We start from the raw sequence: 18,928 nt of genomic DNA on the forward strand, positions 1-18,928 counted from the left end.
GCAGGACAGAAGTCATTTCATCATAGCCAACCCCTCTCTTCTAACTGAAGAGCCTCCCTCCCAACTTTAGGTATTGATCAGTAGCATCACCATCCACTTTGTTAGTTGTCTTGAAGGAGTCCACCACGCCATTGGCCTGAGGCTCTGTGTTGCTCTTCCTCGTAACAGGCTGCTAGAAAGAAAAGTGAGAGACAAATTACATCACAGCCAAAAACACAATTTAGACAGAAGATAACAGGAAACAAGCTTATTTGAAAACCATTCGATTTAAATCCATGTTTACAGTTTTCTATGTAGAAGATTGGGAAATCATTGTCGACTGCTATTAGAGCTGAATTTACAGTACATGTATTTTGGAATTTAAAAATGCTATTTTCAATTCGGAATCTAGAAACGCATCAATTGTAGTTAATATGCTAATATTGGGAAATGTAACCTTTGATACTGAATAAGACAAATAAGAAGAATTTGCGCCATAACTTGAATCTGTCTTAATCATTGTAACACCACCTGAACCCAAATAACTGCAAACTACAATAGTAGCCAGACACTTCTGCAGCAAGTTTGGGGATGAACTTATTTAGTAGATGAAAGTAACAGGCAAACGTTAGACAAGGGGAAGAAGAAGGGAGATTCAAAATGGCCTGAACCAAAACAAAAACATAGAAAGAAGAAGAACCCAATTAGGGAGGACAAAGCAGAGGAGGGAACCCAGAGGGAGCAATGCAAATCACAGAGGTCGACCGCAGTGGAAGCTGACTTTGGGAGAGCCTACATGGATTCATTGTTAGGCCAATGTGGAAATTCAACTGTGGAGTGCATTCAAGGCCTCAAACTGAAGGTCCCTTTCACATGAAAAGCAGGATTTTTCAACATTGACAGAAAAACAGCTTTGCCTGTATAGCTGCAAGTGAAAACTGAAGGGCCATGTAGAAAAGGCATACCTGTCATTGCCATAGTAAAAGCAGAATTTTAATGCACAAAGGAAGAAGGAATTCAAAGGAACCTTTCACATGAAAAACAGTATTTTTAAACACTGACAAAAAGAAACAGCCTTGCATATGTGTTTGCAGCTTAAATGTGAAAAATGTACCATTGCTAACATAAAAATGTCAGGGAAAAAGACGTGGTGCATGTTGACAAAAAGTAATGCATACAAAATACCAGCAGACATTTGAAAAGCCCACTTGGCTTCCATGAAAAGGTTTCTGTAGGCCAGAGGCAAACCCTTTTGCTGGTTGTGGGACACATGTCCCAAAGAACTCCCCAACTGGAAGGCTTGCATCCTAGTGTTTATAACTGCAACAGAATGTGGCTTGCTTGAAAGGTGTGGAAAACCAAGTGTCCTTTAGACTTGCTGCTTATGCATAACCAGAATGTAGACAGTAGGTGTGAAGACGGGGGCTACATTTAAGGGAGGCTAAAACTCCAGCTTCAAAAAGGAAACAACCAACTTCAAAGAGACTCATTCAAAAAATCAGAGGCTGGCCCAGAGAGACAAATGGCTGGATGAAGCAGATCTCCCATTTTCTGAACATGGACTATTATAACTTAGGCTTTTTCTCAGCAACCATAAGTCAGATTTTATTTATTTATGTGTCATTTTTCAGGTCATTTTCAGGTCATTCTGGATATATAAAATTCATCCACCTGCAACTCAGGGAACTGTAATTACCATCTAAACTGGATTTCTGGCTGATCAAAAAATGTTCCAAATGTGAGAGTTGGTGAATGGGTGGAGGGTAAAATTATGAATATTGGTAATAAATTACATATTCATAACTGTTAGGTTTTTTGTGAAAACTGAAGAAAATGTGCCACACGGCCTTGCAAAATGGTGCAGACCTGGCTCTCATCTTATTTAATTCACCATGATTAGCTGAATCAGAAAATATACATATTATGGCAGTTGCGAGTAAAATGATGAAGTTTTGCCACACAAATAGATTTTTCACAAAATTCGACATAAGAACAAATGGGGATTTAATATTATTACAACCATGTCTGTTATGTCAATTTCTGTGATTCATATGAAATAGACAAAATACCATACCTGAACTTTGGAAGTAGGCGGATTGAGAAAGGGGTAGATCATATGAGTTCCTTTAGTACATGTTATACGGTCCCTACATAAGATCAACCCCTCGAAAATAAAAAAGAGGGACTATTCCATATAGTGTTACCACTACTGGACAAACCGTATATAGAATCATTAGTTGTACCATTCCTCTAGTAAAAGAGTTGAAAATGGTTTGTCTAACAAAATGGGACACATCTGGAAAGTTTATACCGAAATAAATATATAAACTAGAAAAACATCTGTTGATTAAAAACTGTTTTTCTGTCACACACTAACCTCACATTTAGCACTTGTTACTTATATGAAATGAAATTGAAAGACCAATAATTGATGTAGGCTTTTCGTTGTTGTTCTTAAAAGTTTTTTGACTTATGATTGAATAAAATGTGTATGATTTAATATTATTACAACCATGTCTGTTATGTCAATTTCTGTGATTCATATGAAATAGTCAAAATAGGATACCTGAACATCGGAAGTAGGCGGATTGAGAAAGGGGTAGTTGATCTGAGTTCCTTTAGTGCATGTTATACCATCTCTATATCAGATCAACCCCCTGAAAATAAAAAGAGGGACTATCCCATGTAGTGTTACCCTTACCTATTTCTAGGAAGGCCTAACAAATCTGACTGGATCCTATGGTGGGAAGCGGGTGGCATCCTTGAGAGTAGAGTGACCAGACACCTGCCATATCCTTCCAGAGGGTCCTGAAATGCAGCTGGCTTTCCTGAACCTTAAAGAGAGGCTTTATAAGTAAGTAGAACTAAGCCCTGGGAACCCAAAAGGTGGAGGAGTCTGCTTGCCTTAAATTATTTTCGCTTTATATTGGGTGGTGGTCAAATCTGTGTAGATCCTTAGCCAAGTTAACTAAAAAGATTAATTCAATTTAATTCCCCATTTGGTGGAACTCTATGGGGGGATTTTAGTTAAAATTAGAAATTAGCAAAGTTCACTTCCCACTGTATCCTATCATTTTGAGTAATTCTTTTTGTCCTGTTGATCCCGATTTCCTTAAGGAAGAGGGGTGTCCTTGTTCTTAAATCAGTCAATATTTGTGCCCAACTTCCACCTAACACGGGCCTTTATGTGCGGGGGCTGAAGACCCTACATTTTCAAAACATCCCAATTTTTACCGCCCAGCTTTCCCAACACAGGCCTTTCAGTGGAGGGGGGTCTAAAATCCCAAATTCCCAAATCAATCCAATTTTTCTGTCAAACTTCCCCAACCCAGAAAATAGAAGGAGGGGGAATCTCAAAAACAAACTGCTAAATCAACCTTTGCTTATTTTAAAGTGAACGTGTGGGTGAAATAATAATTGCAATGTATTTGCACACATTTCAAAACAGGAAAATCGAAATTGCACAGCACTACATGTGTTCACTGATCAGCGCTAATTATTTCTTGAAGTGAAATTTGTAGAAAGTAAAGAATTATGATTTGTGTTATTTTCAACTCACCTTTGTAATTTATTTATGTTGAGAGAAGTTTATTCTGCTGTGCCATGGATAAAGTGGCATTTGACATGCCAGTGCGAGTTTCATAACATCTAATCCAAATAAACCTAAATATATTTCCTGTACACCGGCCTGGTTCTTGGCTCATTGGTAGCTCAGTGGGAGGGGAAAAAGGGTTATTAGATGAATTGGAGATAGAGCTGAATAAAATAATCCATCAGTTTGTTGCATGACACCTTGAGTGCAGAGGGAAGGGACTCCCTGTGTTGAAGGTGGTATCTCAATAAACTGTTACAAATTGGGGGCTCGTCCGGGATTTAGCTGGCTATTTCCGACTCGTGGCAAGTGCATTGTGACAGACTATTCATGTTGATGCAATTGCATTACGGTGGAGAGAAAGTCATCTTTGTTTGTTAAAATGCTGGAAGGATTTGACCCCCGAGTCCAGGGAGGTGTATAGGTGAAAAATTAAGATTGTGTAAGAATTGATTTGTGTGAGGAAATCAAGCAGGAACAGGGTGATTTTGCCCCTTCATGAATAAAGTTTTATTAAGGTGCGAAAAGACATTGTGAAAATGACTACTGTATAAATTGGTGAAGACAGGGAGCATCTCCTAGCTAAATTATTTCTTAAAGGAGAATGAGTTGAGGGCGATGCTTGAAACTGGCAAACCAGAATTGTGCAGGAGGTTACCTCAGTAAGCAATGATATTTGGCTTGAAAGTGGAATGTTACACCAGGAACTTTTGGCATTTTATATGACCATGACTGCTTGTGATGAACAGATACAAATGGCTCAGCTAAATGCTCAGCTATATTTTCCTTTGCTGTTAGTGGAAGAGCATTGGCCAAATAGTGAGGCTAGTAGGGTGTATCAGGCTGAAGACTTGTTACAGGCCCAGGATCTTGTTCAACAACTCAAATGTTAGCTGGAAACACTGCAGCAAGAGGGGCAGAGTGAGAAATGCAGCTTGCTGCACTGCACAATACTTTCAGCCGCCTTCAAGGCCAAATGAATTACCAAATTGGTAATAATAGAGGGCTGTTAGATGACATTGTGACCCTCAAGAAACAAATCAAGACTGTAGAAAGGGATAATAATCAGTTTGTCATTAAAGAAATAGACTCACAAAAGGAGTTTGAGGAAATGCACCAAGGTATAAGTAATATGAAAGAACAGAGGACACAGTTGATTCAGGAAAAAGACCTCTTGAATCAGGATAACAGTTTCCTATTACAAAGGATGAATCAGTTGGAAATGGAGGTGAGAAAAGGAACAGGCAGGTCTCAGGAACTGACCAGAATTAGAGAAGAAAGGAAAGGAATGAGCTAGAAAGGCGTGTGAGACAAATAGAAGCTTAACTATCAGAGGCAGCGAATTGTAGGGGTGAGCAAGTGAAGAAGATTAATCTCCTGAAGGAAAAGGGCCTTGCATATGCACACAGCATACAAGGCTCACAGAGGGAGAATGATTCACTTCAGAATGATACGCAGCAAACAAAATATCAGTTGGCAGATCAGAGCACGGTGCATGAGATTATTCAGACATTAGTGTCAGAATTAATAAGCCAGCTCTTTGAATACCAACAGGAAATAAGGACAGAGAGAAGCAGGTGTGAGAGTCTCCCAAACAAAATTGAAAATTACAAACAGGCTCTGAGGCAGGATATGGAACTCGGCCCACAGATCAAGGTGAGATTCCCATCCCATCAGGGCCTCAGACCCGTCTTTTTTACAACCTCCCAGGTACACATAGGAACTGACCTCATGTATGCCACTTAGAAAAAACAGGGGGGCATAAGGCAGTTGGATATACCCAGGCCTAGCCCAACTGATCCAGAAGGCCAGTTCCTGTCTGATATTGATGAGTATCCATCTCTACCACACAGAAAGGAAAGTGGCTGGACAAGTGTGTCCTGGGAAGTAACGAATAATACTGTAAGTACTTCAGACCATGAAAACTCTAATGTTGAGAAAGTCAGGGAGTTACATTGGCTGAAGATGCAATTACAAACAGACTACCTTGCCTGCTTCGCCGGAGGAGAAAAGCCAGGCTCTCAGCCTAGGAAGGGCATTCTAAAAACCACTGTATGTTTAGGGGAAGGGGTGGAATTGCCCAGACTCCCTGGTAGGAGGGTTGAGGAAACTGGGTTCTATCCTGGGCCTAAAAATAACTCCAGGGAGTGTGACCATAAGAGTTCACTTTGGTCCAGGCGAGAGGAGTCTAGACCCCATGGTTCTGGGAGATATTCCAAGTCTCATAGAGATAGCGAGCTCCTAGAAGACAGGGAAAAGAGTATGAGTAGCAGTTCCGATTCAGAAGGTGAACGGACTCCGGTGCAGAAGTAAAAAAAGACAGGGAAACAGAGCTAGGGTTTTGCAAAAGACACAATAAGACAAATCAAGGCCATGAAGAGTTTCCTGACCCCGTACCACAAGAATGTCAAGTATTCAGTATGGGAGCACCTGGAACTTTATGAGCAGATGATGGCATCATTCCAGATCAGGAATGATGTGAATTGTATAGTATTTGCAAAATGGACTTTCTCACCTGAGTACACCAGTTTCTTTGTGGGACTGGAGGACCAGAATCATTGTAAATGGTCCACCTATAAGGCACCATTTTGAAACATTTTTCCACACATAGGAACCCACAAGAGGCCCGTAAGGCTGCATATAACTTGTAATGTGGGGAAGATCAAGCGCTTCAGGAGTTTTTGCAGGAGTTAAAGCAAGCATTTGCTTAGACGTCCCGGTGGGTGAACACAAACAGTAGCGAGTTCATGACTACATATTTCCATGCAGTCCCCAATACATAATGACTCAGTTGGTGCATGATTTTCAAGAGCACAGGGCCCTGGATTGGGTGATCGAACAGGCCACCAGGATCTATGAGGTCCAAAAGCCTACTGAGAGTAAAAATACAGCCAAAACACCCAAAACATATAACACCCTGCTGCAGCAGAGGTGGCAGTGGTCAACACTACCCCTCCATTGGATCTGGAGACATAGGGCCTAAATGTAATCCTTCTGCCAACAAGAAAAATGGAAGGCAGAAGGGACCGCCCAATCTGGCTCAATTGAATGGTAGTCAGGCAGGGGCACAGACCAATGATCCCTCTGACCCTGCAACCTACATAAGCCCTAGGTACAAGTGTACCCAGCCAATCCTGGGGTATGCATACACTCCCCCGGCCCAAGGGGGGTACCAATCAGGTAAGTTCTGCCCCAGGAAACTTCCCTCCAAACTTTGCCCAGGAGAGAAGTATCACCCCACTTCCCAATCTGAATTTCTCCCCAGATAACCTCCGAACCAGAACTTCCCAAACAATCCTCCTATCTCTCCTCAGTTCAGGGACAATAGATCCCTGAACCCGGGAGAAAGCCGATTCAGGATCGAAAACTATGGGTGGAATTTCCAGGACCTGAGCTACTCGGGAAGAAAACACAGTTACCCTTTTCGCGAGCAGCACAGGTATGACTTGAGACCTCACTACCACCCGGAAAAGGTCTTGCAGCTAGAGCGACAGGTCCAGCAACTGACCGACGACCTAGGACGCATGCTGAGGGCTCAGTCCAAACCTCAACCTAACCCTACTTCCCAGAATTCTCCAACACCCAGGGCTGATGCTTCGAGGGGGAAAAATGACGGGAGGAAATGCCCAACAAACCACAGGTTCCTGAGGAAGGGGCCCGGGTGGAGGGGTGATGCCAAGTCCTAGAGAAAGCTTCCTTTCTTACCCAAATAGAACCCCTAAAAACCTCTCAGCCTGAAAGTCTCTCTTCTACCCTCGAAATGTTAGAACTCAAAGAGCAAAGGGTAAGTAGGAGAGGCCGAAGAAAAGGAGAACCCAATTGTGGAGGAACACCTGGTTATCCCCTTTGGAAGAGAAGAAACCCTGGAGGATTCAGGCAAGCAGACCTTCTCTTTCAAAAATGCTGGGATCCCTCCCAAAGAAAAATGGGTCACAGAAGACCCTGAGTGGGACAGGGTAAGTATGGAGACTGACCCAGAACAAGAAACAGTTCAACCCCAAACGGTGAGACAGACAGAATGGAAACGGATGGGACGTCCTTACTCCAAACGGGTTCTGAGAACTGTTGTCAGGTAAAGGTGGACAGCCAAGGAGCCCGGGAAAAGGAGGATTCCCCAAAAACTCCCTTTGCGAGTTGCAATGTTTTTTTTTTTACACATTCTCGAACTCTGAGACAGAAAATTGCCTGTATTCACACAGTGTCAGAGTTCAATATTAAGAAAATAACCATTGGGCTGTCAAATAACACCCACTTTCTGTGCACCTTGCAGGAGAAAGAAAGACGATTTTATGCACCGGTCAAGGTGCAGGGTCAGTGTGAATTATCAGCTCTGGTGGATACTGTATCCCAAGCCACTCTCTTTTCCAAAAAGCCCTTTGACCAACTAAACTCAAAACAGGAGGAGGGCCACCTAATTCCCCTCACACCACTTCCAGGACAACTCCAAAATTTCAACTGGAATGATACTTCCGTCTAAGGGACTGCAGATCTGGAAATAAAAATTGGGCGAGATCTGCTGAAACATCCGGTGATAGTCGTGAGTCCAGTGGGCTCACCTTGTTTACTGTGGAACAATCTCCTAAGGAGGTTATCCCCTCTAATCGTATGTGCAAACAAGGTCTTCTGGACTCAGACTAACCGCTCTATAAAATTAGAAATGAGTACCAATTATGTAAGCCTGAATGGTACCTGTCATGGTACTTGTCATGTAATTGATCAATGTTCTGAGAATGTATAGTTCCATTTCAAGAATAACCAAAACCCAGACATCACTGTCATCTCTGTAGAAGAACAACTGGTGATGGGAACCCTTCTCCATTCTTCTTCCCAGTTTTAATTGACACCGGAAGGGAACAACCTAACATTTTACACCAGTCCAAAATCAGGAGAAACATTGAGTGCCATGAAACCAGACAAATAAGAACCTGCTCAAAGTCTGACGGACATTCAGAAAAAGGGCAAGCAGTTGTTTTTCCCCATTCAGTTAAATGTGGGGGAGGAGACGGTGCTCATCAGAGTATGCCTGAATATTGGAAGGAGCTTCATCAGCAAAGAAGTATTCAGGAAACTCCCAAAAGATCAGACCATTCCCACATTTAAATTGATTGACAAATACACAGAAGGTCTGGAAACCCCAAATTCCAAACATCGCCTGCCTTGCAGTTGTATGCTAAAAATGTACATTAGCAACAAAAGCATTGAGCATAATTGTTGGTTCGTGAGAGAAGCCCCTTCTGCCTTTTGTTTGGGCAGTGACATTCTCAATCGGTTTGCAATCAATTTGGACCTAATTAATATTAAAACGTGGTGCTGACTGTGGGGTAACCCCATGAGATTTGACAACACCGAAAAAGCATTCCAGCAAGCTCAATTGCTGCCTTATGCCATTGATGTTCAAGTGCAAGAAGAGATTGCCGGGACAGGTGGGACAATTTACTCTTCCTCTCAAAGGTAGGCAAGGATAGAACACCGGGACGCATATATCAATCTAAATTGAACCCTTCAACAAAAAGGTTTGTATTTAAATCCGACATCTCTAGTAGACCTAGAACACAGCACCATTTGAATATTGGTGGATAACAGCGACCCTCGAAGTATCACTTTTGGCGCAGACACCTTCATTGGAATGGCGGTTGATGCCCAACATTATTCTATTGATATAGGTAATGAAATCATGGGACCAATCTCAAAATACTGTTTCGACCTCAGCAACGGTATTCCTCCAGAAAAGATTTTTACTAGTTGTGGGGGGAATTTCATGGTGTGAGGTGATCTGTGAAATTAGGAGGGAGGAGGTAGTGTTCAGAGTCAAGGACCACTACCTCAAACCCCCTGTGCAGGTCAACACCATCGAAACAGATCTCTCCACCCAACTTAAGGATACCACTGAAATTGCCAAGCCTGAGGTCTTTTCAGGTTTCAAGCAGATGGTCAAGGAAAGGATCAATCTTGCTAATGCTTGTGAGACCGAGAAGCAAAGACAAAAGCTAAAATAGGTCTTCCTGGAATTCCAAGTTCTCTTTTCAGTGGACTCATATCCATTCATTGAACCACCATACCCATGCATCCTGAGATGGCTCCAGTATTTGTGAAACAATAACAGTTACTTCTTGCATTCATGGAATCAAGGACAGAGATTTTTAAGAACTTAGAATCCTGTGGGATAATTTGTCCGATCCACAGTACCTTCAACAACCCGTTACTGGGGATGCTCAAACCAAACGGCCAATGGAGACTATATGCAGACCTGAGGGAGTTGAACGAACGGGTCTACATGTCAAAATGGCCCCTTCCCTAATTCAATCAGGGACTGGCCCAGATCCAAGGGTCAAAGGTGTACACCGACATTGACCTGACCAACGGTTACTGGATAGTACCTGTGAGTAGGGAAGACCAGCACAACCTTGTCTTTACCTTCGGGGGGCAGCAGTACACGTGTACCTGAACCCCCTTTGGATACATAAACTCTGACAATGAGTTCAACATCTTCCTACATAAGGCCATGTCCGATTTGGGCGAAAGGGTAATCCTGGTCTATGTGGATGATGTTTTGATCAAGATCTTAACTGTGGAGGAACATATAGCAGAAATCCACTATGTTCTAACCCAGTTGCAGAAAGCCAGTGCAATATTGTCCTTTCCGAAGGCACATTGGTGTAAGACCCTAGTGAACTTCTTAGGGCACAAGATCATCCCTCAGGGTCCTAATCCTCAGGAAAAGAAAGTAGAATCCTTTTGGAAATTAAAAGACCCTAATACTCTGTGAGAATTAAGAAGCCTTTTTGGACTCACTAATTATAGACGGAAGTTCATTGAAGACTATGTAGATGTCACTCGACCCTGGTCCATTAATTAAAGGCCAGAATCGAGTGGGAGTGGGCTCTGGAACAATCTGAGGCAGTTAAACAACTGAAAATAAGCCTTGCCCAGGCTCCTTGTCTGGCTTAAGCCATAAAGAACAAGGAGTTCTTCTTGGAGACAGGGTTCTCAGATACTTGCCTAACAGCGGTATGTACCAAAAGCATGACAAGGTCATAAAAGACATCTTGCACATGAGCAAGACCATGTCCTTTGTGGAGGAAAAATTCAATGACTGCGATAAGGCACTCCTAGTAACGGTGTGGGCATTGAAAAATGACCGCCTTTCATCCAGGCGGAGCACATAATTGTCGAGGCTCCTCACCAACCATTGCAATATCTCCAAAGTGAAAGAATCTGGGCTGGGAACGTTAGTAATTCCAGAATTACTTTCTGGATTGTGTCTATGCAAGGCTTTTCTGTGGCGGTCAGATATGGCAAAAACAAGAAGAGTCCCCTAACGCAAGGGTTGGCGGACTTGCATGATTGTGCTCAAGAAACTGTCTTGAGGACAAAAGTCTAATGACCAACAACAATATGGAGGCATACTTAACTTCCCCACACAAGGTCTAAGAAGAAGACATGTGTCAGGGGATACACAGTTTATGCGGATGGGTGCTCCTACCATGTTGATAGCAACGGGGAACAAGAACTGGTGGCTCGTATTGGGAATGCCTGGGTGAATGATACCTCAGAACCCTCTGCTAGTTATAAAATAGGACCCAGATGTAGTCAGGTGCAGAGTTGAGGGCCTTTTATCAAGCCATCCTCAGTGCAGTACGCCACCAGCTCAATGAACCGATCATATTCACTGACTATGATTATGCCAGGAATGGGTTTGTGGAGCACCTGATTAACTCGAAGAATCGAGGAATGCTTTGCGATAACAAGAAACCACTAAAGCATGCCAAGCTGATCCAGTCAATTGATGATCTGGTAACCTCCAATGAAATGACCATCTATTGGAAGAAGATAAGAGGTAATTCCAAGGAAGAGGGGCCAGATAAAACTGGGAATGACCTGGCTGACCAGCTAGCTAAAACCAGAGCTATGCAGGGATATTTCATATAATCAGAATCACTGCCGGGGGAAATCCAAATTGCTGCTTTCAACAGGTCACAAACTCATGCGAACAGCACACTCTCATCTGCCCAGTGGAGTAAAGATCCCAAGATACAGATTTGATCACTGCACAGAAAGAGGACCCGATCATTGGAAAATTCTATCGACACATTGAAGAACCCGAGAGGTTTCCTCTAACCGAGTCAGAATATACCAGTAAAGACGATCTCTGAGTGTTGATTAACTTTTCAAGATTTTCTGTATCTAAGACAGTTTGTTGGTAAGGAGAGCCCTATCTGCCTATGACCAGTGGGTGTTGAATCACACCAATGACGTGGCCACTGACAGTCATAGGGGGTTTCACACAAACTTAGAAATTTTGCGCGAGGTTGCCTACTGGCCACACATGGGCCAGGACCTCGACACTTACCTAAAAGGCTGTCTTGTGTGTGCTTAATTTCACCATAGTTTACTCCCACACTGAGCTCCCCTACAAAAAAGGGGAATGACACTGCCTTGGTCAGATTTGCAAGTCGATTTCACTGGGCCAACGATTCACTCCACTAGAGGAGACAAGTACATGTTGACTGTGACATGCTTGTTCACAAAGTGGGTAGAATGTATTACAGCCCAGACAGATACGGTACTAATGATCAATCACAGCTTCTCTTGTTTCGGCCTCCCACAAAGGATTGAGTCGGACCGAGGAAGTCATGTGATGGCGAAGATGTGGGAGATTCTAGGGGTAAAAAGAAAACTCCAGATTGCCCACCGCCTGGCCTCAAGCCGGGTAGAGGGGTAGAGTATCTTGTGAGTATCTTAAAGAAGTTTGTGGCAGACTCTTGACCCAGTTGGGACATCCGATTACCACGTGTTCTGATGGCTGTTAGGTCTAAACCATCTTCTGCAACAAAGATGTTTCCATTTACCATAGTTTGCAAGGATTCTTCTGTGAAATGTGTTTATTTTGTAGCGTTAGATGCATGTAAGTGAGGTTGTGTAAGCAGTCATTTCCTCGACAGGATTTAGAATTTACCAAGGCCATGTGCAGCAAAAGATAGGTAAGACCTCCACATTTTGTTGCATGTGTATTGACATCACCATTATAGCAAAGAAAATGACGTTGCATGGATTGACATGAGGCGCTGATACTCGTGGGGATTATGGGAAGTTACTTTACGAGAAGTAAACTTAGAGACACATCAACTTTGTGATATACACTACACAAATGGTCAAGTCTGTTATTATATATGTAGCAATACCATGAGTGAGTTTATTTGTGTAAGGTGTAACATAAAACACATAAAAATTTTTAATGTTGACAGATGAGGCACAGTGAGATAATGATTTTCCCATAATCACACAATGGCCCTCATTACGACCCTGGTGGAAAGCAACTGACCTGACCGCCATAGCGTAAATAGCGTTTCCGCCATGGCACGACAGAGTAAAGTGCGGCTAATTCTGACCCATCGGGCACGAGCAGTACGCCTTGGCGGAAGTGCAAAGTCCGCGATGGCGGAAATGTCCCCAAAACGCCCCTCACCGCCGTCGTACGGCGACCTAGGTGCAATTCCGCCACCGGACATAGCGGTCACCGTAAAGAGCGGCAATCGGAAAATACAGTGACCGTAAATATACGGAAACGGAAGCAAAAACATGGTCCCGGAACGGGAAACAGTACGCCGTACACCTATAAAATCAGAACATTCACACAACCATTAAAAATACTACCCTGAGAGACATCCCAACCCGTCATCCACCCTAGTGAAACCAAAACAATGGGAAAAGTAGCGAAAAAAGCGTGCGACCGCAAGCGGCAGGTCCACTTCTCACGTGAGGAACTCACGGTGCTCACAGAGATCCTCCAGGAGAATGCTGCCGTCGTCTTCTCGACGCAAATGACCAGGACGGCACTTGCGAACAAGAAGGCCATATGGGCCCTGGTGGCACAGCGGGTAAGTGCGGTGGGGACCGCACCCCGCAACCCACAGCAATGCAGAAAGCGATGGGACAACTTGCGGATACGCGTACGGAGCATACTATCCGCCAACCGTAACATTGCCACAGCTACCGGGGGAGGATCGGAACCACCCATCAAGCTGACCCCCTGGGAAGAAATCTGTGCCTCCACCATTGGAATGGAGACCATAGAGGGAGTCGGAGGGATGGAGAAAGGAGTGCAGACATCCGAAGAATCAGGTAGGTGGCCCAAATAAAACTATGCTAAAACCACAATGTCCAATCATGTGAAGTACCATGTGTCCACATAGTGCAACAGAAACACATGTCCAGGAGAACGTCCACTTACATTGGCCTGATAGCGGACATTAAAAGTCAAATTAAATAAATAAATAATTAAAATTCCTAAAAACACCCTCTACACGTGCAGCAGGCATTCCCTAACTGCAGGCTGCAATACAACTGCACCCTCAATCCACACAAAAAAGAAACCACCTCCAAGGCCCTGACCCAAATCACCCTCAGGCACCACCCCAATGCATGTGATACATTGCCATTCCAATTTCCACAGACCCATTAATAACGCTCGCCCTCCTTTACTCCACCACAGGGTACGATTCAAACGACGAGCTTCACGACACCCCTACCAGCACACCTGCAAAGAGGGCCAAGACCAACGGCCAAAGACCCTCCACCTCAGCTGCACGCATCAAGACACGGCAGCAGCACAAATCAAGTGGCAGCACACAGGAGGGGACTTCAACAGGCACCCCAGCAGCCAGCATGGCCACAACACCACCACCACCACAGGCCCCCCCAATGGATGCCACAGAAGGCACTGCTTCTGGTGGCAGCAGCACCATAGGTGACACTGCATTAATGGCAGCATGCTCCGACACAGAAAACGGTGATGTCGATGTACGATCCATCCATGACCTGTCTCAATCCCCCTGTTTGTTTCATCCCGTACAACATGAGGATACCACGCAGGGGCACTCACAAGACGACGACTGGCCATCCCCCACAAGCCCTGTGTCAAGGCAACATGAGGTGATCAGCCCCTCTGTGACACCACCGCAAATGTCCATGGCCCAGCAGAGGCAACAGTCCCTCGACCAGGTGATCGTGCAACAGCAGCAACTGGCCACGCTCCTCAAGGACCATGCTGATGAATGTGGGGGTACCAAGGCAGCCATAGAAACATGTACAGAGACACTAAGGGCAGAAATGGAGAGAAGCACCGAGAGCCTGAGAGTACAAATGGAGAGAAGCACCGAGAGCCTGAGAGTACAAATGGAGAGAAGCACCGAGAGCCTGAGGGGGGAACTGCATGCGACGTCCAAAGACGTATGTGCTGAACTTGCTGCTGTGCGCCGTGTGCTCACTGAGCTCTCACAAACCCTTAGGGACATGCATGGACGTGAGCAGGCAGAGACATCATCCGTTGCAAGTTCCGTCCAGGGCAGCCCCCAACGCAGATCTGGGAGGAACCTGCGCTCCACAGGCAGGGGTGCCCCTGATACCCAGAGAGGGGGCTTGCAATAGCGTCTGCCCACTGACAATGAGCATCCTTGGACACTGGTGTTGGGGGGGGAGGTAGGAGGGTGGAGGGGGTGTGTTGGGCTTACTTGGGTGGCGGGTCGATGGGGTGTGCAACACAATTTCACATATGCTATAAACATTTCACAATCATCCAATGAGATGTGTGGACATTGATCTTTGTGTACGAGGCCATCATAGGCGTACAGTCCATATTGTGCATGTTCCAGACACACACAGTGCCACAACTCCCGTGTCCATGTATCAACCACCAGGCGTGAGTGCTAGAAGCATGAATCTATGATAATCTGACGAATTTCACGGCCCTCCTGTGCCTCGCGGACTCCTTGAGGTTCTGCCACATCCCCACCCACATCATGACCATATTCTGGTGCTTGCAGTTCTGCGTCAGGGGGCATGGGCACATTTCTACGTATGCACATGTTGTGTAGCATGACACATGCCATGACCATCTTAGCAACCTTCTCATGGCGGTACAGGAGTGCCCCGCCAGACCTGCTGAGGCAGCGGAAACGACCCTTCAGTAGGCCGAATGCCTGTTCTATGACTACACGGGTACGTGAGTGGGCATGGTTGTAGTCCTCCTCATGCTGGTCCTGTGGGTTCCGGAGTGGTGTAAGGAGCCATCTCTTCAGTGGATACCCGGCATCACCTGTATGTGGTCAATAAAGGATGTTTGAGGAATGACATTGCTACGTAAGCACCCCCCCCCTCCCTGGCAGGTCATTGCCGCATCACATACCCCACATTATCATGCATGAAATGAGACTCACCGAGTAGCCAGGATCTGTTCCCTGCATGTCGCTCCATGTAGCGTGGTATTGTAGAGTTCCGTAAGACCATGGAATCATGGGTTGATCCAGGAAATCGGGCACAACAATGTGTAATGATCCTGTTTGAGTCACACACCATTTGTACATTAAGAGAATGATATTGTTTTCGGTTGCGGTACTGGGCCTCCATGGCATGTGGGACAACCAATTCCACATGGGTGCAGTTGATGGCACCAATGCAACCCGGTATGCTGGCAAGTGCATGGAATCCCACTTTTGTGTTCGTAATTTCCTGCTCCGAGCGTGGTAGAGAGATGTAGTCGTCTGCGTGCTTCAGGAGGGCATCGAGCACTTGCAATAGTGTCCGTGACAACAGTGGCTGTGAAATGCCATGCAACTGTCCGACTGTGTGCTGGTAGGTGCCTGTGGCCAGGAAGTGGAGTACAGACACCACCTTCAGTAGGGGTGGGATGGCGGTTGGGCTATCTATCATGCTGACAAGGTCAGCGTGTGTCATGTCCACAATGGCGGTTATGGTGTCCCGGTCCAAACGGTAGAGGGTGTGGATCTGCTCATCAGTGAGGTTGAACGGATGTGCTCGGAGGCGTGGGATTGCGGGCTGCCTGCGTGGTGGTAGTGGCTGTGCTGGTGGGCCTTGCTGGCCCTGCCTTGCCCTCCTCCTCCTCCTGCGTCTCCTCTGTGCAGCCGGTTGTTGTAGTAGTTGGTATTCGTCTTCTTCTTGAAGTTGGAGTACTTGCAGTGCTATCAGGTCCCCCAGGGCCAACATCGCAAGTCCTGCCGGTAGCATTTTGGGGTGGGTGTGGTTGTGGGAGGGGGTTGGGTGTGCAATTTATGTGTTTCCAAGCTGTATAGCCTCCACCTGTGGTGATTCATTCCACCTGTGCAAGCTGCAATCCCCTTTGGGCGAGCACGTCCCGCACACAACGCTGCAAATCGACGCATGGCATCTTGCTATTACAATCATGTATTTCATCCCGATGGCAGTGAGATATTGCTTCATATGTTAATTCTGCTATACTCCCATTGTTTCACATACTATCTTTGCAGTCGGGAACAAACTTGTGAAGGGTCCGTGGAATGTAGTACTCGATTAACGGTGGACCCTCATGCAGCGCTGGACCGCGGTTCACCGACGGGCGGGGCGTCCCATTTGTGAGTGTAGCCAGTTGCCATTTTCACACACTGCCGCACTAAATGGATGGATTTGTGATTTCAAGCGGTCACAGATGCCTTTTCGACCTGATGTTGCAAATGAGGAATTCGAAGGACAGCGCTTTCGGTTTCCAGCTAGCGGCGAGGATACGCCCACAGGTCTGACTGCAGATAGAAAGTTCTATTGTTTAATGTCCTTGGGACAGGGGCCATGCCGAGAATGCAATGATTGATATGAATAGTATGGGATGCGCAATAGCGTAGTGGAGGATAAGGCAGGACGTTCCCAAATACATGTTACTTCACAACACTAGAATTCCGGCCTGCAGCACAGTGGATTTTGCAGACTGCATTAAGCACAGATTCAATGGAAATTTCTAATGTTATGTGAGTAAATAATCAGGCGTTTTTATACCGGGATAAGGGAATGATGTATGGATGCATGGACAGATGATTTAATAGAGAGTCTGCCATGTACATGGCTTTTTGGAATCTATCAACTTCCTCTGCGCTATGTGATGCAGGGCTGCCATAGTGGGACCATCGTCTATCTGCCCTTGTTGAACCCTCCCTGTCTCGACGCGCCTTCAAACACTTGTGTCTATGCACGTTACTAATCCCATCTAATGGATTCTGTTTTAACAGACGCATGCACACTCGTTTGGAATAGTGTTTTCACCTCGATTTATATAGTTATGATTCGCAAGTGATTATTGGGTGCGAATAATCCTTTTGAGTGGGCTAGCATGCATATGGCTGTGGATTTAGTGTGATCTTTGAAGTGAATAATTCAAATGGAGTTCAGATGCCCATACTATTCTTTTTCGTTTCATTTGGGTGACAGGTATCTCCTCCCCTTTTGCCGCTGCCATCTGTATGCCACTCCTGCAGATGGCTTTTACTCCCGACACCTGCTGCTTCGTGTTAATCAGTGGAGCACCATTACGATCTTATGGGACGATCGCCAATGGCCCACATGCCCTTACGCAGTACTAGTGGCTAGGAGCAACATTTCGAGCTTTCAGCTGGACTAGTGCCTACCTAATGGGACGGCCCTGCGGTTCTAGGCGCTTCCATGTTGCCTTTTTGAACGTGGATGTAGCCCCTGTGTACCATGGAGGAACAGGGCGTCACACAAGAAGAAGCTGGTCATTTATTGCGGATGCAGCCCACAATTATGAGATATGATTTGGAGTTCATGACCTAATAGCTGTATGGCCCGGGGGATTTTGTTGTGCATTAAATTTTGATTATGATATTGACCTTGTAGCGTTATTCTTTGCAAGTAATGTAGCATATTCCTATTTGTGGAGCGATGTATTGTGAGGAGATCTGCTTTGGGTTCGGCCTTCTGAGCATAGTCGCTTGGTACTGTACTGGGCGCGTTTGCCTACGAAGGCCAGTAAGGTCAGGGATAGGGGCTGCCATTATGACTGTTTTGATGATGTCATGCTCATGGGAGGGGGATTGGCTTTTGTGTAACAGATGCCGGTCAGCCAGGTGGATTGGTGGAATGATGTGATTTTCAGAATATGGCTGGTCACAGGTGCCTGTGTTTGCGTGCCTTTCTTGGAGGGAGACTGAGGTCATGTCCATTGGAATGGCTTCTGTATTCGTGCCATCTGTGCCCTGCTGCTCCCATTGGCCCCTCTTGAGATGTGCCTGGCTGCTCAGTCACTCTGCCAACTTGTGTGGTACATGCTTATGCTGCTGGTTGGTTTGTTTACTGGCAGGAGTACAGGGCTGGTGCAGTCTCACTCAGGATACTGCTTTGTATGTTGCCTTGCACTGGTGTCAAGCGATGGGGGGCCTGTTTTTGTTTGTCTCAGTTTTCAGTTCATGTTGCTGTACTTGGAGCTTCACATGCCTGTGCTGCATCAGTACGGCAATGGTGCCATGGCTAATATGGATGGCCACTCACAAGGCACTTGGAGCCCCTACATTCATTTGTTTGTTGCCATGCATGGGT

The 18,928-nt window shown here is 45.5% G+C and overlaps 1 protein-coding gene across 1 annotated transcript in view; it reads right to left on the minus strand.

Annotated features, from left to right (window-relative positions):
- PLCB2 (phospholipase C beta 2) overlaps positions 1 to 18,928 on the minus strand; it is a 1,211,696-nt gene that overhangs the window by 225,467 nt on the left and 967,301 nt on the right. Inside the window, exon 23 of the mRNA XM_069637528.1 lies at positions 91 to 172. Coding sequence (XP_069493629.1) covers positions 91 to 172 — 82 coding nt within the window. The remainder of the gene's footprint in view (positions 1 to 90; positions 173 to 18,928) is intronic.

The sequence above is a fragment of the Ambystoma mexicanum genome, chromosome 14 (assembly GCF_040938575.1).
Source record: "Ambystoma mexicanum isolate Mex_15411 chromosome 14, UKY_AmexF1_1, whole genome shotgun sequence".
In the NCBI taxonomy this organism is placed as follows: domain Eukaryota; kingdom Metazoa; phylum Chordata; class Amphibia; order Caudata; family Ambystomatidae; genus Ambystoma; species Ambystoma mexicanum.